Source organism: Macaca fascicularis, chromosome 1, assembly GCF_037993035.2.
Source record: "Macaca fascicularis isolate 582-1 chromosome 1, T2T-MFA8v1.1".
Classification (NCBI taxonomy): Eukaryota; Metazoa; Chordata; class Mammalia; order Primates; family Cercopithecidae; genus Macaca; species Macaca fascicularis.
The window spans coordinates 136709832-136735208 of NC_088375.1; the positions used below are offsets into that span (position 1 = coordinate 136709832).

Sequence of the window (25377 nt, forward strand, 5' to 3'; positions counted from 1 at the left end):
GTGCAATAGTGTGCTGAAGCCAGCTTGGACCAGCTCTAGTACTGATTAAATTTTTAGGAATTATGTAAATGGGTTGTGAAACACAGTAATTGTGAAAAATTAAAGTATATAAACATGTAGTCATAAAAATCATATTAAAATAACTATAACAAAGACTACAAACTCACTGCCTCTAAATTATTTATTTCCCATTAATTATGCTCATGAGATTATTTATTTATTTTTTTTTTTCTTTTTTTTTTTTTAATTTATTTATTTATTTATTATTATTATACTTTAAGTTGTAGGGTACATGTGCATAACGTGCAGGTTTGTTACATATGTATACTTGTGCCTTGTTGCTGTGCTGCACCCATCAACTCGTCATTTACATCAGGTATAACTCCCAATGCAATCCCTCCCCCCTCCCCCCTCCCCCTTCCCCCCTCCCCCCTCCCCATGATAGGCCCCGGTGTGTGATGTTCCCCTTCCTGAGTCCGAGTGGAATCAACCCAAATGTCCATCAGTGACAGATTGGATTAAGAAAATGTGGCACATATACACCATGGAATACTATGCAGCCATCAAAAAGGATGAGTTTGTGTCCTTTGTAGGGACATGGATGCAGCTGGAAACCATCATTCTTAGCAAACTATCACAAGAACAGAAAACCAAACACCGCATGTTCTCACTCATAGGTGGGAACTGAACAATGAGATCATGAGATTATTTATATCTATTGCATCATATGTTTGAAATTTTAATTTTTGCAGTAATGGATGTGTTCAATGTATTATCCACTAGCCACATGTAGTTGTTGAGCACTTGAAATATGATTAGTGCTACTGAGGTCTTTGCATTTTTAATTTTATTTAATTTTAATTTTAATTTGAAGTTAGTCAAATGTGGCTAGTGGATTCCGTCTTGGACACTGAGTTTAGATACATTCTGTCTCATGGAATTTGAATGCTAGATGAAATGAGAATAACATTTGCTATATGGGCAGGCAGTTTCCTAAAGCACTTTCAAGATATAATTAGCTCATTAAATCCTCAAAGCCTCTCTATGAAATATATTTTATTAATCCCACCTTATTAAGGAGACTGAGGTGTAGAAATGTTAAAGGACTTGTTCAATTCCATACATCATGAGAATGATGGAAGTCAAGACTCAACCCCAAGAGTCTAGTTTCAATGCCATACTTTTAAAAATATACCACCTGTTGTGCTGAAATTCACAAAAGTGTGATTCAATTATTTACTACCTTAAAAATTGCATCAAGGTTAATCCAAACTCCTGTAAAACTCAGGGGGAAAACCCAGTGCAATAAAAGGTTGTAAAGAAAAAATCCCAGAACAGAGCAGGCAAAGGGATACCAATTGATAGATTAGTTTATTGAGCCAAGCAATGTAATGAGCATGTATTGAACAGCTCTTAAGCTGCGGTGCCTGGGGTTGAGCAAATCAGGGGCTAACAGTTTACATTCTAGTATGTGCTCATGATACTGAGTGTACTGCAGAGTGTGCTTGCTTTCATTTCTTTTTTTTTTTTTTTTTTTTTTTTTTTTTTTTTGAGACGGAGTCTCACGCTGTTGCCCAGGCTGGAGTGCAGTGGCGCGATCTCGGCTCACTGCAAGCTCCGTCTCCCGGGTTCCCGCCATTCTCCTGCCTCAGCCTCCTGAGTAGCTGGGACTACAGGCGCCCGCCACCGCGCCCGGCTCATTTTTTGTATTTTTAGTAGAGACGGGGTTTCACTGTGGCCTCGATCTCCTGACCTTGTGATCCGCCCGCCTCGGCCTCCCAAAGTGCTGGGATTACAGGCTTGAGCCACCGCGCCCGGCCTGCTTTCATTTCTTAAAACACTTTAAGAGTCTTTAACTCTGTGTTGGGTACTTAGTACGGATTCAGTAAACATTTTTAAAAATAATTCAGTGTTTGCATTTGATAATTTTTTTAAAAGAAGTCTTAAAAGTTTTATTCAAAAAATTAAAATATTTTAGGTGAAGATACATACATATGGTTTATTATTTGGTAATTTCTACTTTATTATTTGCATGCAATTACCTAGAATTTGTGTCAGATATGTTAGGTGTTTCAGAACTTACCTATTTCTTGCTTCTGAATGAATGCTGAGCACAAATTCTATTCCATTTGGTTATCACACTAGGGTTATTCACATTATAATGAATGCTGTAGCCTAAAACAATTCTTAGTAGTCATATTAAATCTGCTTCCATTGTAAAAGATGTCATATATAAATGATACTTAAATCATGAACGTCTTCATTTAAGATTTGTTAAAATGCAGTGTTATTTGTAAATCTTAGCAGATTTTAACATGGGAAAGTTAAATATTTAATTATTAGTTCACAAAGCTAAAATTATTCAACTAAATATGAAAGAAATTAGTATTTATTTAATCCCTAAATGGAATTAGCTGTATCTCTATTTCCTGATCAGAGATCCTTGATCACGTTAAATGTATGTTTTAAATACTTATGAAAAGTATGTGAAATCTTTCTTTGGGGAAATATAAAAAATATATTTTAACTACATTTTAATTAATGATCTAATAAAATAAATATTTATGAAAAGTATGTGAAACCTTTCTTTGGGGAAATGTAAAATATATTTTAACTACATTTTAATTAATGATCATATAAAATTATTTATTAATTTAGAACTGGAATTTAGTTCCCTGTTCATGTTGCTTAGAAAGGAATAAAAGATAACAATATGTGTTGATTCAAAAATAATATGTAAGAAAATCTGTGCTGTTTGGATAGCACAGGGAAGAGAAGGAACGCATATTAATAATTTGTAAATAATGCAAATTGTAGCTGGGAATAAATTATTATATTATCAATTTAATCTCATTAATTAACATATATTCCCCCTTATATGTAAAAACACTGAATACTAAAATATGAATTCAAAGATGTTGTCTTCCCTTAAATAATTTATGGTCTAAGAGAGGAAACAGATAAGTAAACCAGTAAAATGTTACAAATTATTAGAATGAAAATGACAAAATATTATGAGACCATTTATCAGAGCCGTTCATCTCATGCTGAGAAATTGACCCTATAATACTTGTTGATAATACCCTCTTTAATTTTTTTTTTAATAAGACCATTTGGATGTGCCTTATGTGTTTTGACTTTATTTACAGTAGTTGGTGGTACATGTGGGATGAGGTTAAGAAAATGTAAAGTCCTGTCACCTTTATTCCTTACTCTTAAGAAAACTTATATTTATATCTATCGATCTCTCTCTGGGTTTCCAGGAGAGAAAGTTACTGCTTTGACCTGTTAAATGCAAACAACTCTGTGAGCCAATCCATTAGATAGCATAAATAACTTACCTATAATATGGATTTATTCATTGGCCACTTCTATTGGTAGTCAAGTTTTGATGAGAGTAGAATAATGAGACCATTGTGATTTATTTCCTCTGCTTTTAGTTCTATCAATTTCCCTTTATATATTTAAAATTGTAATTTAGAGCCTATAGATTTAGAATTATAAAATCTTGTTGAAAGATTGACCATTTCCTTGCTATGAAATGTTCTTCAAATTTAGTAGTGCATCTTGCCTTAAAGTCTAATATTTCTAATATTGTTATATATGTACCAGCTTTCTTTTGGTTAGTGTTTGTATTGTATAACTTTGTCTAGTCTTTAACTTTACACTTATCTATCTGTGCTCTTACATTTAAGGTGTTTATCTTCCATAACTTTTGTCTTTCAATTGGAATTTTAGTCCATTTACATTTAATATAATTTCTCATGTTTATGTTTATATTTACCATCTTACCATTTTTTTTGTTTCCTACCCTCTACCACCTATTTATAATAATTTTAATTAATACATTTTGATAATATATTTTTAAATCCCACTCCTTCCTTCCACAGTAGCTAGTTATGAATTTTGCTAAATATATTTTACTAAATGTACTTAGTAAATTTAATTTTTTTTATTTTTAACAAATTCCAGTTTTGTATTGAAGTTTACATTCTTCTTATATATTTTTGAACATATAAATCATAGTTATTCTAAAATTTACATTTGATAACCACACTTACTAGATTATGTATGTATCCCTTTCAATTTTTTTAGGTTTATTTTTCTTGCAGGCTTGGACTTTTTAAAATAAAAACCCAAACATCTTATAAAAAGTTTGTAGAAACTGTGGTCGACTTATTATTCACAGAAAGTGTATTCTATCATTTGGTAGATAGATAAGAGTGAGGACTGATCACTGTCATTTAAATCCAGGGCCGAGTTGACAAGGCTGGATTGGCTATTTACCCCTCATTTGCCCTACTTATAGAGTGTAGCACTCCAGAAGCTTCAGCTGTACGGTGGGGTATTTACTAGGGCTCTTTCTTATTTAGTCACTCCAGTTTTTGTTTTTCCTGGACCATCTGGTTTTCTCTTTATTTCCTTAGGTTTTTGTCGTATGCACTTTAAGATTTAAGCTCACTTTTCTGCACTTTATTTTGCTCCAGGTTAATGGCCTCCTACATTTCCAAAACTCTGTGTCTCTCTGGTTTCAAAAGACTGCCAACATCTCTTTTCTGAGCTGTGGTTCTCTTCAAGATTCTTAGCTTTCCTTCCTTTGGTAAGAAGTGGCAAATCCCTCAGGGGAAAAGTGACTTCTGGTCACCTAACTTCGTTCTTACTTTCTCTCTGAGATGTTAGCCCTTCCAAGATGCCTGCATCAGTAGTTATTGAATGCTTCAACTATTTTTTTAAATCATTATTCTCCCAAAGTTAATCTATCATCATCAAAAGCAGAATTCAAGAAATTATTTGTTAAATGTCTACTGTGTGCCATGGTAATGCTAACTCCTCTAATGCAAGGGTAATGTGTTTACATGTGATGTGACATGTTTTCTGATTCAAGGAACTAACATTCTACTGACTGACATGGAAACATAATACATGCCACAGATAGGTTGGTAAGTGGTTATGGTAGAGACATATGGATTATGCTGTAGGAGCTTAGAGGAGATGCACTTAACTTACCCTCTAGGTGGGAGTAGGGAATGTGCCCCAGAAGTGTTTCCTAGAGGAGGCATGACTCTAGAAAGGAAAGATTTGAGAGTTAGCCATAAATCCTCATCTAGTTGACACAATAAAAGTTGTAAGTGTACCATATTAATACTGAAAATGTATTGCTCATTGCTATTTAAAACAAGAATTAATTTGAAACATTAAAAATATGTTTGAGGATGTAAGCTAGTTTCAAAATTTTAACAATGGCAATTGATTTCTCCATAGGTATTCAAGGCAATGAGTATCCCACAGATCAGAAATCCGTCCCTGCCTCCCCCAGAAAAAATGTCTGAAGCCTATTCTGCAAAGATTGCTCTTTTTGGTGCTGGGCCTGCAAGTATAAGTTGTGCTTCCTTTTTGGCTCGATTGGGGTACTCTGACATCACTATATTTGAAAAACAAGAATATGTTGGTGGTTTAAGGTAATGCCTACATTTATTTCATGTTTATAGTGTCAGAAATGAGGGAGCAAAACAATTATGAATATTGTTGGTTCATGATCATATAGAAACTTCAGGCTCACAGATGGTATTTTAAATGTTCTTTTTCCAAATGTTCACATTTTGATTACATTATTCACTTTAAAATTTGCAGTTGGCTTGAAGCAATATTTATTTAAGAAATTTTCTCTCTAGTTCTGTGAATTTAAGAGAAATCTCTGCAAATTATTTTTTGATTATGAGAACCAACCATATGAAAGATGGTTTTAGCCCTGTGAATATTTCTTTTAATGGAGATATACCTGCAAATCATGGATATTAGTGATGGGGAAAACCTAGCTCCATGGAATATTGGACTATTCATTGTGTTGTCTAATTAGATATGTTGTCTTACATATTTTCAGTTTAAAATTTCTTAAGTCTTACTTTTGACTACTAGAAATGTATTTAAATATAACATTTTTAAAATCATGTAATCATATTATTCCCATGAAGATTTATACATGGGAATGGGAATATATATTGAAAATAAACAGAACTCTATACTAGACATATATTTCATTATCATAAAGAAATAAAATTTATTATGATTAGGGAGTAGATATTGCTTAAAACATTTGATACAAAGTAAAGAATTTGGATGTAACTGAATAATATTACTCAATTGATTTTTATTTTCCCTGCATATACTATTAAAAAATCGTGGATTATAAAAATCTGTTTCTATGCTTAACATTTAAATTTGTTATGGCTACTGCCCTATATGTAACCAGTAAATTAATCATACCCAATAATCACAGAGGATAAATTTAATCAAGTTGTTACTAAAATTTGTGAAGTTTCTTACGTTTTTTGGCACCTCTGAATATATGTTAATAAATGTATAAATTTCAATATTACTCAAACAACAATATGCTAAGCCCAAGATAATACAAAATTATCAATTATTTCTATCATTGATAGAAATATGTTGAGATGTTTATTGACATAAATATTGATGTATAAGCTATCATTAATATAATCTTACTTGACTGAATCATCAAGCAAAAATATCACATACTAGGAAGACCCTTTAGTGTGGATATGAAACAACCTGATTGTTAAGAAATAATTATTCTTCTGTATTGATGTTCCACTACTCTGAATTTCAAGAGATTACATGTATTTTATGAATTTATTTTTCTGGAAAGTAAAATGTCCTATATATTGTTTTGCTGGAAAGATTTAGACTATCATGTTAATGGCATTTACCACAGCTTTATTAATTAGAAAAAGACATAGTCTATTAACAATATATGTATAAGCATTGTATGTTTTTTTTCAGTTATACACATCAGTGAATATCTGAGTTAACTTTTAAAATATGAACTTAATTTTGCACCCTGGTAAGCTGGGAAAAACCTCTTTGCCACTTGATTGCATTTTCACAAAAGGGCTAAAATGGAACCCACCCTGTTTATCAGTTACTCTGTATTGCCAATTTTGGTAGAAGATTACTGTTGTTAGCCTATCTCTTTTTTAACTCAAATGCAGGATAGATATTTGTAATTAATATAAATTAGTACTAAAGTTGGTTTTTTAAATTTATTTGCTGAACATGTTTTAGTGAGGACAGACTTCTTTGGATTCATGACCAAACATGGTGGTTTTTCTTTTAAAGTTGTTAAATTTTTTCTTTTGGCTTTGAATCTTTTCAGTGTGTAGAGACAATATGAAATATTTAATCAATCTCATTTGTACTGTCCCATGGTAAAGGCATTCTGTGTCACTGTTACAGGATTATAAAAACTGACGCTGGAATTTAACCAGAATTACAATCACAAAACTTTCCTGTTAATTTATTTTCTACTTATGATTGCCTCTTATTGTCTTGTGTCTTCAAAGTGGCTGAAAAAGATTAAATTAGCTTTGTATGTGAAATCAATTGCTTAAGGAAGTAATGTCAAGTTTTATCTTTCCTTCTGCTTTGCATCCAAACAGATTCTTTTATCCCTGGTGAATTAGTATCACAACAACTTTTTAAGAAATCGCTAGAGTCAGTGAAAAATATCTAGGATTAATATCTATTGCATTGAGCACATCAATTATTTTTAATGTTGCAACAAATTTATAAAATAATCAGTAGTTTTACTTTCCTCTAACAGTGGCTTCTTTTATCAGGGCACAAGTTTAACAGGGTTAAAAGGGTTTGATATTATAACAAAGATAAACAAAATAGTGTTAAGAGATTTTTAAGAATGTATGCACATATATACTTTCTGACTTTTTGCTTATAAATTAATATATAAGAATTTTGACGTTATTGTTAGGAAGGATAGTGAGGCCAATGCTGCCCTTTGCTTTACCTCTTTCAAATTTTATATCATTTTTATTAGGCCTATTACTTTTCTTGTTGATTGACAGTAAAGAGAAATGAAGTCTAGGTGAAATAGTTATAGCAATAGGAAATATTTTGAGAATGTGTGATGTAATACAAATTTAAAGTCTGTTATCCATATGGTAATGAACTGAAGCATACCTCTGTCAGAGTATGAGAATTGTGCTTTAAAAAGAATGGAAAGTTGTTATAGATACATTTCATTACATGAAAGAAACATGAAAATAGAAGAAAGATTTTTTTTCATGTTGTCTTGACATTCCACTGACTATACTAAAGGATTTATGATTACAAGAAAAATTTTTTTCAAAACCTTAGATTGTTACAGGATCAGAGATAGAAGAAAAGTTTGTTTTCCTAAGCACAACAAACTTGGAAAATAATCATTCCTATTAAATTCTGTCTTCTGTCCTTTTATCTCCTTTCTCACCATGCAGTCTTCAGAGTAATCTCATTTACTCTCATAGTTTCAATTACCACCTACATGCAAATTTCTTAAAAATCCCTATCTGCTCTGACCTCTTTCTCCATTCTGAGCAACAGATTTATACATTCAAATCCTAGATATCTCTTCATAAACTTCATATCAATGATCAATGTTGCTTCTCTTCCTGAGTTTTCCATCTCAGGGGATGGCATCACCAAAATGGGGATTATCTGGGCTACTCTTTAGTATCCTGGCAATTCCGTTTTACAAACACTGTAAAAAAATGTCCTCTGATATCCTTTACCTCTCAATTTCCTTTTTTTTTTTTTTTGGATCTGGCACTTTCACCCTGGCTGGAGTGCAGTGGTGAGACCTAGGCTCACTACAACTTCTACCTTCCGGGTTCGAGAGATTCTCCTGACTCCGCCTCCCAAATAGCTGGGAGTATAGGCATGCACTACCACGCCTGGCTGATTTTTGTATTTTTAATAAAGATGGGGTTTCACCGTGTTGGCCAGGTTGGTCTTGAACTCCTTACCTCAAGCGATCTATCCGCCTTGGCCTCCCAAAATGCTGGGATTTCAGGCGTGAGCCACTGTGCCGGGCCACCTCTCACTTTCTTTACCACTGCAGTAACCTCCTTCCTGATTTGTCTTTTCAGATTCATTCTTCCTTTAGTTTCCAAATCTGATTTTATTACTCTTCCACTTGAAACCTTTCAACAACTCCTCCTAACCTCAGAGATAACGGATCTGGCCTGGCATAAAAACCCTTCCAAGACCTGATATCTACCTGTATTTTCCCCTTTCTCCTTCCCTCCATTCCTTCCTTTAGTATATATATCAATCACTTGACTATGAGCTGGTCATGATTTCTGGCTCTATTTAGAGCATAAAAGTAAACAAGGCAAAATGCCTTCTCATGGGGCCTATATTTTAGTCATGGGGAGACAGACAATAAACGAACAATAAACCAAATATAGAATATATTAGGTGATGATAAACGAGGAAGTTTTTTAAAAAATGATGGATTAGTGGTATACCTAGTATACTAGGTACTCAGAATAGATTTTTTTAACATACTATCCTCTGGTCTATACAATAAAATTCCATAAGAATCATACAATAACCAGTAATAATTATTTTTAATTTATTCCTGTAAAACAAAAAATTAATGATTAAATTATTTTAATATTAAGGATATAGCTATTTTCAATTTTAAACACAAAAATTCCATGTGATCATACAAAATGACAGAATTGAAGTAATTCATATTGCTTCATGTCCTATCATTTTATCTATTCCAAATCAACTTTTCACATATTGGAATCTGTAGTATCACAGAGTGGAGGCATATGTCGCCCGCGGGGAGTTGGAATGAGGAATGCCTGTAGCTGAATCAGCAGGTGCTGATGGCCTCTATTTAATGTAGTTCTGCAAGTTAACTTTCCTGTAGAACACAATTTTAATTAAAGAGTTGGTAATAAAAACGGGATCATTGAAAGCTTACATATATATTACTAAAACTCAAAAACAACTATGGCTATTATTTATAATTTAGACCCACCAGAGAATTTTTTTTTTTGGCAGAGACATTGTTTAGGATATTAGTGATATTATTTAGAATTACTAGCTGATGAAAATAATATAAAACGGGCCCATTTTAGTAAGTTTTATAATGGTTTTTAAATTGTCTAAAAAGAACACATTCTCTTACTGCCTGCATCTGGGCTTGGTATGGTGCTGGAAAGGGAATAGTGTGTGATACATTGAGTCTGGGGCCTGAGCAACTCATAAAATGGGGTTGTCTGAGGACCAGTGTTGGGATGCAAGAACCAAAGCTTACTTTTAGGCATGATAAATATGAGATACCTGTTAGACACCCAAGTGAACGTAAAAGTCTGGAATTTAAGAAGAAAAATGTGGAAGCCATCACACACTGATGATATTTTAAAGTCCTAAGACATTTCTCCTACCCACTTATATCATCCCACAATAAGCCTTCCCTCCTTTGAAACACTTGTTCAGATTTGGTGTTTTACATTTGTCATTTTGTTCTGCTTATGTATGTGCTTATGTGTTTCATCTATTTGCTGACTTCATCTATTAATGAATATAAATACATCATATTTTTCACAATCAGTAATTTCCACCCACCCCTACCTACCTAAGTGTAACTAAATCTAACTAACATTTCTCAGTGTTTCACATTTATCTGATTTACTTTAGGAGATGCTGGGAAATGGATTCTCTCACACTTATTCATTTAACACTGTGCTAAGTGTTGGTGACAATGGTTTCAGAGCAGCGTGGGGTTTTTAAGCAGAGCTGCTGAAGCCCAGCAGCCTGGTTTCCATTTTCTCTGGTGCCTATATCTGTTCAAAGTTATACTGCCATGGGTGGTGCCTGCTCCTTCCTCCTTTCTCAGGTTTCTTACTGCTAGGTTAGGTGTTCCTTCCTTTCTTTTTCTCTGGCCAACAGAAAAGTTGTCCCTGTTTTCTCTAACATGCTCTTTCAGAGTTTTTTCTTAAGTCAGAACCACTGGCTTGCACTTACACCATTTTTTTTCCCCCTTTTATTCCATGTGCTTCCACTTATATCCCATAAAAATCCAAGAGTTGACCTGACTCATTGGAAGGTTCTCAGCTTCATGATATATCTGGATGTATTTAAGATTCTCATCTTGTTGTAGTTGGTTTATTTGGCTGAAATTCTTTGTTCATAGTCCATTGGTTTTGCTTTCCTGTTCAACCTTTTGAGGATCTGCATCAGTGCCCGATTTTAGTCCATATTTAATCTCTCTCTCATGGAGCCGCATGTCTATCAAGTCTGGGTATCTGTTTGTGTCCACATACGTCCATAGTTGTTAAGAACCTTTCTACTTAGACTTTGAAGGGGAAGCCTTCTTGGTGCCCAGAGCATTCTGGCGCATTCACGTTACCTTGAGGTAATGTGACTGGAGTTCACAAGTCGTCTTAAGAGATTTTTATCTTTTCCCTATGCTTGAATTCATTCTTAAACATAATCTTATATTTCTAACTAGAGGGAAGCTCCTTTAGTGTACAGCTTTGATTTTATAGTGTTTGATACCTTGCATTTTCTATAGCATTGAGCATGATGTCTTGCTGATTGATATATAAAAATTAATTGAATAATCAAGTTCTTAAGTCATCAAGGAATGAAAAGGCTGTACTTTGGAAGACTTTTCAGTTGATCCAGAAGATTCATCTTCAACAATTATTTATTTAACGAATTAATCTTTGTAATATTTAAAATATAATTGCTATTTTATACACACACACACACACACACACACACACACACTAAAGATATAGTGGCTATACTTCTCTCATTGTGCATACCACATTCTAAATGTAATTATCTTTTATGTATCTTTCCCTGATCAGAAAAAATAACTTATTAACAGTGAGAGTTTGGTACAATTCACCATCAAATCATTGCAGCTTACACTTACCTGGCACTTTGTAAACACTGTGCCTGGCACTATTCACTTTTAATGAGTAGGTGAATGAATGAATCAGTGAATGAATGGATGGATTGCTGTGTATTCATGCACATACATAGCTTCATAATTGTTAACAAAACATTGGAAAGTGTCTTGAGCTTACTTTTAATACTCTATTATACTACTAGAATACTAGTGCTATAGACCTCATGATTGTTTTTTTAAATGAAGGCAATAGGCATTAATATACAATAGGATTGTTTTTTCATGACTGAACCTTTTGGGATACTCTTTGCTTTCACAGAAGACTAATTTATTGTAAAAATATTCTGTAGATCACATGGAACTGATTTTGTAATATTCTAAACAGTATGATAATACAGTTACACATTTGCATTTGAGCAAGCTAGAAGTATATTTATAGAATATGTGTATGAATATTAGTATATATGTGTACACATATATTAAAATCTGTATCTCCAACTAGCTTTATTAATAGATTTTAAGATTTTTTTTTATCTTAGGTATTTATAGAATTATTATTAAATAAATCAACCAAACACTTTATTGAACTTAAAAGTATTGAAATTTCTTTTGGCCAGTTTTATGTTTATCATTTTCTATTGCTGTAACTTAGTTATTTTCATATCAATTTCTACTGTATCTTCACTCCATGTAATGTTTTTATGTCAATAAAAATGTAGATGTCCTCATGCATATCTTATGTGATATATAAATATCCGTAGAAGAGATATTTATTTACTACTAGTCCGTGAAGACATGTTACATTTTTTTAAGATTGGTCATTTTTCTACTGATGCCTGTTTTTCTTTTTCTTTTTTTTTTTTTTTTTTCAGTACTTCTGAAATCCCTCAGTTCCGGCTGCCATATGATGTAGTGAATTTTGAGATTGAGCTAATGAAGGACCTTGGTGTAAAGGTAAATGAGAAAAACACCTATCTGTGTACTGCTCAAAAAGAGAGGAGTAAGCTCTACGCAAAGATTAACAGCAAATGTCACGCATTTTAGGAAAGAACAATTAAAAGCTACACCAGGCAGAAGCACAAAGATGCTTCCCCTTGCTTAGGGCATTTGTCTGTCTACTGTCTGAATGCCACTAGCCTGGAAAAGGGCAATCAATAGTTCTCATCTGGCATGCCTGCATGTGATTAATTGTCTGTAAGAAACAAATTCCTAAATTGCTTTAGGGGTTCAGTGCAGCTAATAGAAGGATTTGGTTTCTTTAATCACGTTTTTTCATGCAAGTTGTGTGCACTCTGAAACATTAGTATTTCACAATTTGGAACATAATTTCTTATGGAGATTTATTTTATTTATTATATTCATCATGTCAGTAGTGTGAATGTGATAATCCTTTCTCAACACAAGGAGTAAATCAGTGGGATAAAAAGCAACAGCTTCGTATTTTTTATTATTTTGTGAAATAAATATTGTGTTCTTTTCGAGATGGTTGAAAATTAGGCACATTGTTATTTTCAGCATATAGCTTTAAATATTTCTCTTCTTTTCTGTTAAGAGCATTATACTCTAGCTCTCCACTTGAACATACTGCTATTTTTGTTTCAAAAATGTTAATTTTTCATAATAGATATAACAAAATAGATTAGTAATGTACTGTGATTTACGTAATACATGCTGTAAGTATATGCAGAAGATATTTTGAAAAGTGATTAACAAACTACTCATATCTTTTGCATTTACCAGTAAAACTTAAAATGAATCAATGGAAGAGAAGACACTCAAAACAATATTTTGTGGTTTATATTTATAATTACATTTTATTTGACAGTGGTCAGGTGATGAAACATTCACACAAAATGACTAAACAAGATGTCTGGGAATAAAAACACACAGTGTAGATTTGGGCAACTTTATAAAATCTTAATGTTCAAAATTGCAGTGTTCAAGATAGATAATTGAGGGGTGATTATTTTACAGAAGTATATTCTGAAAAGTTTTAAAATGTCTTTCATTTTGAATACAAGTTCTTCTCTAAATCTCATTAAATAAGGAAATGATGATTGAAATTTCCAACTATTAGAGTTGGTATTTATGACTGAATTGAAGATGAATGTTCCCAACACAAAGACATGGGGAATGTTTGAGTGATGAATATCCTAATTATCCTCATTTGATCATTACACATTGTATGCATATATCAAAATATCACACATACCCCATAAATATGTACAATTATTATATGTTAATAAAAAATAAAAAAGAAATTAGGCTTTATTTCTACATTTATCTTATATAAAATTGCAAAATTGCATTCAGTTTTCACAGGACCAGATATATTGCATAAATTAGACCATACCCATTGCTCTTTGAAAACTCATCAAGGCGCAGTAGTAGGCAATATACTGAGTGCCAAGAAATATCCTAGCTATAGTCATGCCACTTTTTATTTTCTTGTCAGATATCTTTGGCAAAGTCTATTAATATCTCGAACATTGGTCAAAATCGGCTCAAATAAAAAGTATGCTACTAATATTTCTACAAAATAGTGAAATACTTGTTTATGTATGCAAAGAATATCTCTGGAAAGTTATAAGAATCTGATAGCACAGATCGCCTTTGAGAAGGTGTGGGAAAATTTTTTCAACATTTTATGCACTTGAATTTTAAACTCTGAATCTGTTACATTATTGAGGAAAAAAATGGAACCTAAATTAGAAAGCTAATAGTACTGTCTTGTCCATCTCTGAAGCTGTTTTAAGATGTGAAGGAAATGGTGTTTTCAAATTTGCTTTGTAAACAATAAACTGTATATACAATTCTGAGGAAAGATAGCAGTGAGATTCTTTTTCACTTTGAGGATTTGTATCCGTTGATGAGATACTCTTGTAGCTTTTATGACTTATGAACTTTAGCCATAAGAGGGTACATTTTCAAAACGTGGTCTATGCTTGTTACCTCCTTTTGAAAAGTCATCACCGAGGTTCTTTTTATAATTCCTTCTCTTTGTCCCTCTCAACTAGTATTATATATTTTAAAGTCAACAATGATTTCCTGGCAAAGAAGTGAACTATATTTGTGGGTTCATACTGTTTGACTCCCATGTAGCATGTGATACATAAGTTCTCTTATATACGTATGTATGTACTTTGACTTTTCATGGGCCTAGCATTATCTTGTTTATTCTTCTAATTTTTCTTTCTTCTACTTATTCTCTACTTCCCAAATAGGTTTTTTCATTTACTCAACAAATAATTGTTCAGAACTTATTTTTGCCAAGTAATATGCCAGGACTAGAACCATGTAGATCCATCCTTTTTGTGAAATCCAGTCCTGTATGCTTCGTAGTTTAATAAGCATATTATTAATAACATAAACTGATTATATCCAGAACCCAGTTCAGTTTCATTACATTATCTTCACTCCCAACTATCTTTTTTAGCTGCATTTCCTATTGAATATTTTAATTTCAGTTTGTCTTATACTTATTAACCAATCAGTCCTTGTTAGTTCTAAGATTAATTTTTTCGAGTCAAATATCATGTTACAAGAAAATGAAGATAATTTTATTTGTTATTTGTATGTATTTTTTTCTTCCACGATTTCAATAACTAGCATGTTAACAAAAGAGGTATAATTCATGGAATACTTTTTCTTCTCTCTGAAATAGAATTTTTAATCATATTGAATAAATATTTTTCTAGTCTTACATTAATAAATTTTATTAATTATAAAAGTTAATAAAGTGTGTTAAATTTTTTAATTCCCCTTTGTAAATACTTATGTTCAGTTTGTGTGTTGAATTATACTAATCATTGAATTTCTAGAATATATCAATTTTGGCATCATGTTTATTTCTGTACATGTAATTCAGATTCAATTTGTTAGTATTTTTAAAATTTTTTCTTTTGCATTCATTTATTTATGTAATGGATATTAAAACTGGAAATATAGCAGGGAACAGTCAAATATTATTGTTCATTACAAGTTTTGAATGTACAAAGACTATTTTTGTTTTGCTTTATTTTTGTTTGTTATTTTGTGAGTTTTTCATGATAGAGTGATATTAGCCTTATAAAATTAAACTTCTAAGCATTTTATTATTTTCTCATTGGTAAGAATATTATCCTGACACATCTTTTTTACTAAATTTGGAAGTTGTCATCTTCTCCAAGCCCTCTTATGAAATAGAACTATGACCATTTTTCTCCATATCTTCTATAAGTTTTTTCCACTGATTTTATTCTGTCAATTTTGCCAATATATTTTTTCTAGAAAAATTTCTGCTTCATTAAGGTTTTTGAATTTATTAGCAAAAATTTAAGACTATTATTTCAGTATACTATAAAAATATCTCATCTGTGCCTATGATTATATTTGCTCTTGCATCTCTAAATTTACTTTGTGTTTTCTTATCTAGTTAATATTTTCTTTAAGCAGTTATCAAAGTTTTGTTTTCTTATTCTTTAATTGCTGACTATATCTTTATAATGCTTTCCCCTGCTATTCTTATTTGTTATTCTCTTTTTTTAAATTTATTTTTATTTTATTTTATTTTACATTCTGGGATGCATGTGCAGGATGTGTAGGTTTGTTACATAGGTAGACATGTGCCATGGTGGTTTGCTGCACCTGTCAATCCATCACCTAGGTATTAAGCCTCACATACACTAGCTAATTATCCTGATGCTCTCCCTCTCCCTGCCCCACTCAACTGACCCCAGTGTGTGTTATTCCCCTCCCTGTGTCCATGTATTCCCATTGTTCAGCTTACACTTGTAAGTGAGAACATACAGGGTTTGGTTTTCCGTTTCTGTGTTAGTTTTCTGAGGATAATGGCTTCCAAATCCATCCAGGTCCCTGCAAAGGACATGATCTAATTTTTTTAATGGCTGCATAGTATTACATGGTATATATATGTACCACATTTTCTTTAGTATATTATTGATGGGCATTTGAGTTGATTCCGCATCTTTGCTATTATGCATAGTGTTGCAGTGAACATACACATGCATGTATCTTTATAACAGAATGGTTTATATTCCTTTGGGCATATACCCAATAATGAGATTGCTGGGTCAAATAGTATTTCTGGTTCTAGGTCTTTGAGGAATCGCCGCACTGTCTTCCACATGGTTGAACTAATTTACATTCCACTAACAATGTAAAAGCATTTCTATTTCTCCACAGCCTCACCAGCATCTGTTGTTTCTTGACTTTTTAATAATCACCATATTGACTGGTGTGAGATGGTATCTCATTGTGGATTTGATTTGCATTTTTTCCAATGATTGAATGAATTTGAGCATTTTTCATAAGTTTTTTTGGCCACATAAATGTCTTATTTCTCTTATCTGTTATTTCTTGTATCTGTTCATGTTCTTTGCCTAAGTTTTTGTTTTGTTTGTTTGTTTTTGTTTTTTGTTTGTGTTTTTGAGATGGAAGATGGAGTCTCACTCTGTTACCCAGGCTGGAGTGCAATGACACTATCTTGGCTCACTGCAACCTCCACCTCCTGGGTTCAAGCTGTTCTCCTGCTGGAGCCTCCCAAGTAGCTGAGATTACAGGTGACCGCCACCACACATGACTAATTTTTTGTATTTGTATTAGAGATGGGATTTTATCATGTTGGCCAGGCTGGTTTTGAACTCCTGATCTCAAGTGATCTGCCTGCCTTAGCCTCCCAAAGTGTTGGGATTACAGACATGAGCCACCGTGCCTGACCTCCTTTGTCCACTTTTTAATGGGGTTGGTTTTTTTCTTGTAAAGTCGTTTAAGTTCCTTGTAGATTCTCATATTAGACCTTTGTTAGATGGATAGACTGCAAAAATTTTCTACCATTCTGTAGATTGCCCATTCACTCTGATGATAGTTTCTTTTGCTATGCAGAAGCTCTTTAGTTTAATTAAATCTCATCTGTCAATTTTTGCTTTCGTGCAGGTGCTTTTGACGTTTTCATTATGAAATCTTTTTCTGTGCCTATATCCTGAATGGTATTGCCTAGATTTTCTTCTAGAGTTTTATAGTTTTGGGTTTTACATGTAAGCCTTTAATCCATCTTGATTTAATTTTTGTATAAGGTGTAAGGAAGGGGTCCAGTTTCAATTTTCTGCATATGGCTAGCCAGCTTTCCCAGCATCATTTATTAAATAGGGAATCCCTTCCCCATTGCTTGTTTTTGTCAGGTTTGTCAGAGACCAGATGGTTGTTTGTGTGGTCTTATTTCTGAGATCTCTATTCTGTTACATTGGTCTGTGTGTTTATTTTTGTTCCAGTACCATGCTTTTTTGATTACTGTAGCCTTATAGTATAGTTTGAAATCAGATAGCATGATGCCTCCAGCTTTGTTCTTCTGGCTTAGGATTGTCTTGGCTATGTGGGCTCTTTTTTGGTTCCATATGAATTCTAAAGTAGTTTTTTCTAACTCTGTGAAGAATGTCAATGGTAGTTTAATGGGAGTAGCATTGAATCTATAGATTGCTTTGGGCAGGATGCCTATTTTCATATTAATTATTCTTATTCATGAGCATGGAATGTTTTTCCATTTGTTTGTGCCCTTTCTGATTTCTTTGAGTAGTGGTTCAAATTCTCCTTGAAGAGGTTTTTCACTTTCCTTGTTAGCTATATTCCTAGGTATTTTATTCTCTTTGTAGCAGTTGTGAATGGGAGTTCATTCATGATTTGGCTGTCTGCTTATTGTTGGTATATAGGAATGCTAGCAGTTTTTGCACACTGACTTTGTATCCTGAGACTTTGCTGAAGTTGCTTATCAACTTAAGCTATTGGGCTGATTAATGGGGCTTTCTAGATATGGGATCATGTCATCTGCAAACAGAGGCAGTTTGACTTCCTCTCTTCCTATTTGAATACTCTTTATTTCTGTCTCTTACGTGATTGCCCTGACCAGAACTTCCAATACTGTGTTGAATAGGAGTGGTGAGAGAGGGCATCCTTGTCTTGTGCCAGTTTTCAAGGGGAATGCTTCCAGCTTTTGCCCATTCGGTATGATATTGGCTGTGGGTTTATCATAAATGGCTTTTATTATTTTGAGGTATATTCATCAATACCTAGTTTATTGAGAATTTTTTAACAGGAAAGGACATTGAATTTTATCAAAGGACTTCTGCATCTATTGAGATAATCATGTGGTTTTTTTTTTCCTTTATTTCTCTTTATGTGATGAATTACACTTATTGATTTGTATATGTTGAACCAGTCTTGCACCTAGGGAATGAAGCCAACTTGATTGTGATGGATAAGCTTTTTATATGCTGCTGAATTTCATTTGCCAGTATTTTATTGAGGATTTTTGCATCAATGTTCATCAGGGATATTGGCCTGAAGTTTTCTCTTTTTGTTGTATCTCTGCCAGGTTTTGGTATCAGGATGATGCTGGCCTCATAAAATGAGAAGTCCCTTGTTTTCAATTGTTTCAAATAGTTTCAGAAGAAATGGTACCAGCTTCTATTTGTAATTCCGCTAGAATTCAGCTGTAAATCCATCTGGCCCTGAGCTTTTTTTGGTTGGTAGGCTATTTATTACTGCCTCAATTTCAGAACTTGTTATTGGTCTATTCAGGGATTCAACTTCTTCCTTGTTCAGCCTTGGAAGGGTGTATGTGTCCAGGAATTTATCCATTTCTTCTAGACTTTCTAGTCTATTTGCATAGAAATGTTTATACTATTCTCTGATGCTTATTTGTATTTCTATGGGGTCAGTGGTCATATCCCCTTTATCATTTTTTATTGTGTTTATTTGAGTCTTCTTTCTTTTCTTCATTAGTCTACCTATTGGTATATATACATACACATGTGTGTGTGTGTGTGTATATATATATATATTTTTTTTTTTCCAGAAAAGCAGCTCCCGGATTCATTCATTTTTTTTTTTTTTTTTGAAGGGTTTTTCATGTCTCTATCTCCTTCAGTTCCGCTCTTGGAGTTACATGGCACTTACTCTCAAATCGATCACATAATTGGAAGTAAAACACTCCTCAGCAAATGAAAAATAACTGAAATAATAACTAACAGTCTCTTAGGCCACAGCACAATCAAATTAGAATTCAAGATTAAGAAACTCACTCAGAACCACACAATTGGAAATTGAACTACTTGCTCTCGAATGACTCCTGAGTAAACAATGAAATTAAGGCAGAACTCAAGAAGTTCTTTGAAACCGGTGAGAACAAAGAGACAATGTACCAGAATCTCTGGGATGCTGCTAAAGCAGTGTTAAGAGGGAAATTTACAGCGCTAAATGCCACTTCAGAAAGCTAGAAAGGTCTCAAATCGACACCCTAGCATAACAACTAAAAGAACTAGAGAACCAAGAGCAAAATATTCACAAAGCTAGCAGAAGGGAAGAAATAACCAAGATCAGAGTGGAACTTGTTATTTCTTTTAAAATCTTGAGTTGTATACTTATTTCATTTTCGTTTTATAGATTGAATAATGAAAACATTTGAAGTTATTAGTTTCAGTAAAATCTTTGTCAGCATCTATGTGTTTTCATTATTTTATTATTTTTATTTTTCTTCAGAAAGTAGTATATTTTTCCCTGTATAGACAACAGTTATGTAGGATAGTATTTTCATTTGCTTCTGTATTCTTGTGTAGAATTCAGTTTTTTTTCACTTTATTAGCCATATTTACATTTTTTTAATTTACCAAGTATACTCTCAATTGATTTCACACCAAAGGATCATTTATAGTGTAATAAAATTGTGTATTCCCTTTAGGAGAAATGGCTTCTTAGCTGATGTTTATTTTTAGAAAACTTCTTAATTTTGTAATAAAAATTCTAATATAGACCCCTACAAATTATTTTTAAGCTAAGATGCACTTCAGTAGAATCTCTTGTGATATTTGTGTCAGTGTTACAAATCACTTAGATTAAATACTTTTTTTTGGTAATGCAACTCAGAATTTAAGTAGAAATACATATTTTTGTTTCATGGTCTTTATATTCTAATTTTTCAAAGTTAAAAGTATAAAATATGAATGAAGATACTGTATTTTTGCATATTTAAAATATGTATATTTGTCATTTCCCAAAGTATTCTGATATAATTCTAATTGATTAACTTAATTGTAATTTCTATACATTTCTTCTGCTTCATAGTTTGAGATGAAATATCTAATACAGGTATTATCTTTTTCTTGATAACCTCTAATAACATCTTGTTTTTCACTATGGTTATTTGAACCAAGAATATCTGTGATTGTGAGGTAGTATTAGAAAATAAATATAAAATCATATTATTTCTCTCCTACAAGGAAACATGTACACTAAATTTTCATTTCTAAAGAAAGCAAAATACTTTCAAAAGTTCTTCATTTTATTTTCTATCTTAGAGCATCTGGAAATATTTGGTCTATTTAACCAAATTTTCTATTAGAAAACCACGAAGAGTCTGTGTGTTTTTATTTGATTTTTAAAAATAATGGGCATCACCTATTTTATCTGAAGATTTATACTGCACAAAAAAAGTTGTAAGCCTTTATACTGCATAATAAATGTTATTATGTGTATAAATACATATTATAGTATTAAAAGAAAGTTTTCATCAAATCCCTAAGAGACTATTAGATGGAACTTTGGCTCAGGGTACATGACATTGAGAACTGTTGGACTAAAGTAGTGACTGTTACGCTGAACTTGAAATAGATTGAATTTGTATTCCGAATTTAGATAGGAAATATCTAATAATACATTACTAAAGTTATTAGAGGAAGGTAGAATATATACTGTTATCCGTATCTAAGAAAGTCAAGACAGAAAGTATTACATATATAAAAGTACCAGGAATAAAGAAACAAAAACACCAAACAAATGCCCATAATGTTATTTTTCTGGCATCATATCTATTTAACAAATGGCATTGAGATTTCATAGCTTATCAGCCAACGTGATGTTCCTGATAGCTGTAGTTGTCTTGCAATTCTAGTTTTAGTTAACACACATTTCATCTCAATTTCCCAAGGCATAATGTAAGCAGAGCTTTACCTTTGTTGTCAAGGAATCTTTCTTCTAATTCTTTTTAAGAATAGATCATTTCTTGCATGGCAAATATTTGGGGCCTCAGGCTTTTAGGAAAGGGAAATTTGAATAGTTTCTCATTCACAGAAAGGAAGGAAGTCTGGTGCCTGTCACTCCATGGAATGTTCTTGTTATTGCTTTGTCCTCATTTCTACCAGGGATCTGCTGCCCATTGATGACCGTCCTCCATCTTTCCCACAATGTCTGTCCATGGTAAAGTCGTCTTGCTGGTCTCCTTCCCAGTAGATTCATATCAAGAGTCAAGATACTTGTCTTTGCAGCTTTCCATACACAAAAGGAAAACTCAACTGTTTTCCATTCCCATTTGCACACTATTATGTATTACAGTAGAATCAGACTGTAGAAATACAAAATGTCTGAGCATCTTTCTTATATGTTACAAAATCAAAGACATGCTCACTCTGCTGTGGTGGAAGGATTGGGAGGTCTTCATTCCTCTTTGATAAATCACAAAAAGTCACTATTAAACTAAACTACTGTGCCTTCTCCCACAAATACCCATCTCAAAAAGGTTGGGAGGTCTTCTTGAATCTTCCTGCAGAGGCACTGAATAAAGTAAACCTAAGATTAAGTATTTTGAGAATCACCTCCACCAATTAACTCATTGCTCAACTTTGAAAATGGCATTCTTATTCAGTTTGCTAATATTCTATTAGCAAGTCTGGACCTGGTGTTTTCTTTTATGTCTAACCTGTATTATATATTGGTGTGAAGGGCATTTGATTCATAAAACAAACAGCGAAATTCTTTTCCTTTTCCAATAAAATATGTATTATTTAAAAGTTAGAACACATTAAAGTTCTAAAGCCTCACTATTAGATAATTTTAATGGCATCAAAGTCTACTAATTCTAATAGTAACACTATTAATTACTATAAAATGCTTTGAATAATACATATTTAATTAATGTTCCAGTTTAATGTTGTTTGATACCTTCCAGAGTTCTCAATATTAGTTCTCAACTCACCTTGGTTGTCCCCTTATTATAAACTTTCTGACAGTTACCATATCTGCCAATATAAAAACAGAATTACTATTTTAGGAAGACAAAACATGACACTCTATGATCCAGTTCCAGTCATCTTCTCCTCTCCAGCTTCTTGCTCCATTGCTTGCTTTGCACTTTATACTCCTGAAACACAACCTTTTTAGTATGTCTTCACATACAATATGCTGTTCTTTGCCCTTGAGGATGGTGCCAGCTCTGTCCTCTAACCTCAAGAGGCACAAGAGCACAGCAATTATGCATGTTGGCTCTGAAATTAGACTATATATGTGACTGCAATAAAGGTTATGTAAGCTCTCTTGTCCTTTAGTATCATTATCTGTAAAATGAAAATACTGATAACACTTCATGGGGCTGCTGTGGGGATTAAATGAGTCAGTATATGCAGTACTTAGAAGAGAGCTGTACACTTAGGTGCACTATTCAGTGTAGCTGTAATTATCATTTCATGGGTATACATTGCTCTTCTTCTATGACTCAGCTTAGAGACTTTGTTTTTAGGAACGTTTTGCCTTCAGAACACAAACCTACCAGGCATTGTGCTTCCTTTTATATGGCAGGAAATGTGAGATGCAGCTATTCGTCTTTTACTTTCAAGGGGACTTACTGGCACATACTTAATAACTGGATCTCTAAACTTCACTCGAGAGGCCAGTCCCTCATCATAGAGTTAATCTTTCACCCTCTGGAGGGCAGATATCTTAACAGTTTCCAGCATACTCACCACCTCTTGTTCATGCTGTCTGATCTGCACGATGTCGTCAATGTAATGAATCACTGTGACGTTCTGTGGGATGTCCAGATCGCTTCAGATTACATATATTATTACTGAAAAGAGTTGACATATCCCTGAGGCAAAACTATAAATGAATATTCTTATCTGTACTCTGACTCTGAACTATTTCTGATCTTCTTCTCTAATTGGAGTGGAAGGAGTATGCATTTGCCAAATCAATGGCCACATGCAGTGTATGTGTGGCCTTATAAAACTTCTCTAGCAATAATACCACATCTGTAACAGAAACTGCAGTCAGGACTACTCTTTAGTTAAGCCTGCAGACGTTTATAGTCATCCTCCAGAAATTCTCTGGTGTTGGCCGGGGATAGGCTGGTGGATTAAATGGGGATATGACAGGGACCACTACCATCTCTCCTCATCCCATTGCACCCAGGATAGGATATTATCTTTGATTTAATCTCTTGGCTGGATTTTCAGATATTTTAATGTGACCTTCCCAACTACGATAGCTTTTATAGCTCTTACTTCACAGACCAGAGACCCAGTGTAGGGATTACTTCAATTGACAAGCTTGACAATTTCAATTATACTCTTAGAGACTAGGAGAATGATCACTGACTGGGTTGTGGTTTCAGGGGGTCCACTGTGAACTAGACTTCAGTCAGGCTCCATTTTTTGCCTTGCCCCATAGGTACCCGCTCTTATGTCTCCAAGTATCAATGTTACTGAACAACCAGTACTTGGTAGTCCTTGAAATGTCCGATTATTCCCCTTTTTCCAGGGCTTAGTTGCCTGGATAAATGACCATAGTTTCCTTTGGGAAAGGACTAGGGGAATCACAGTATTGACTTGCTGGGATGTTTCAGGGTCTTTATTCCTAGGGACCCTGACACCTCTTTGGTTAGCAGGTTCCAGAAGTGAAAATTGTCTCGTCTGAGAACTGACCCAAGTGTTGTGACTTTTAATAGGGGTGACTACCCTCTGCTTCCAGACTTTGTTCATTTTCCTTTGACAATGTCACCTATCAAAATCCTGTATTTTCCTTTTAAAGGCCTTATTTGAAATCCCACTTCTCTGTATTCTTGATCTTCTAAGCTTAGGTAAAATGAATGTCCCCAGCCTGTGAACTCTCATACACATGTGGTGATTATAGCCTGTTTTATATTATATTTTTTGTGTATGTATTTGCCCCTACTTGACTGTACATTGATGCTGGAAATGCTATCTTATCATCTTATTATTTAAATGCCCCACGTCGTGCTTTGAACATATTATGCAAGCTATGGAAGCTTACTGATGATTTTAATGACACTGGCTTTTCTTCTGCATTTAGCCCTTAATAGAACATATTCCTGTTCTATTTATATGCTATTTTATGTATGTAAACCTGTATACTAAAAGACAAAAATGTTGTCACATTTTATATAGAGTCTCATAGAATTTTTGCCAGACTTTTCATTCTTTTTGATATTAGATGTTAAGATTTTAATTAATCAACTGCCAAATTTTCTTATGCAAAATGTTGTTTCTTATAGATAATTTGTGGTAAAAGCCTTTCAGTGAATGAAATGACTCTTAGCACTTTTAAAGAAAAAGGCTACAAAGCTGCTTTCATTGGAATAGGTGAGTAGTTTACTCTTAAATATATTTACTTATAATATATTTTTTATTTCCTAGCAATATCCAGAAGAATGACTTCCTTCAGACATTTTCATGATGGAAGTTATATTTATTCAGGGAATAACAGATAGAAATGTTTGGCCAAGTAACTAAATTTCTATTTTACAAGTAGTTGTGTTGTTTCACCTTAATTATGGAGAGATTTTGGCAAGATTTTTTTTTTAATCT

General features: G+C 33.1%; 1 protein-coding gene across 15 annotated transcripts in view; it reads left to right on the forward strand.

Moving 5' to 3' along the window:
* The window catches only part of DPYD (dihydropyrimidine dehydrogenase), an 863430-nt gene that overhangs the window by 236262 nt on the left and 601791 nt on the right, over positions 1-25377 (forward strand). For 13 of the 15 annotated variants that reach the window (XM_065549305.2, XM_005542629.4, XM_065549291.2 and 10 more), the window contains 3 exons: positions 5263-5459; positions 12604-12685; positions 25065-25152. In XM_065549305.2, coding sequence (XP_065405377.1) covers positions 5263-5459; positions 12604-12685; positions 25065-25152 — 367 coding nt within the window. Of the gene's footprint in view, positions 1-4477; positions 4601-5262; positions 5460-12603; positions 12686-25064; positions 25153-25377 lie in introns of those variants that run through there. The other 2 variants (XM_065549317.2, XM_074000937.1) reach the window with 1 other exon arrangement.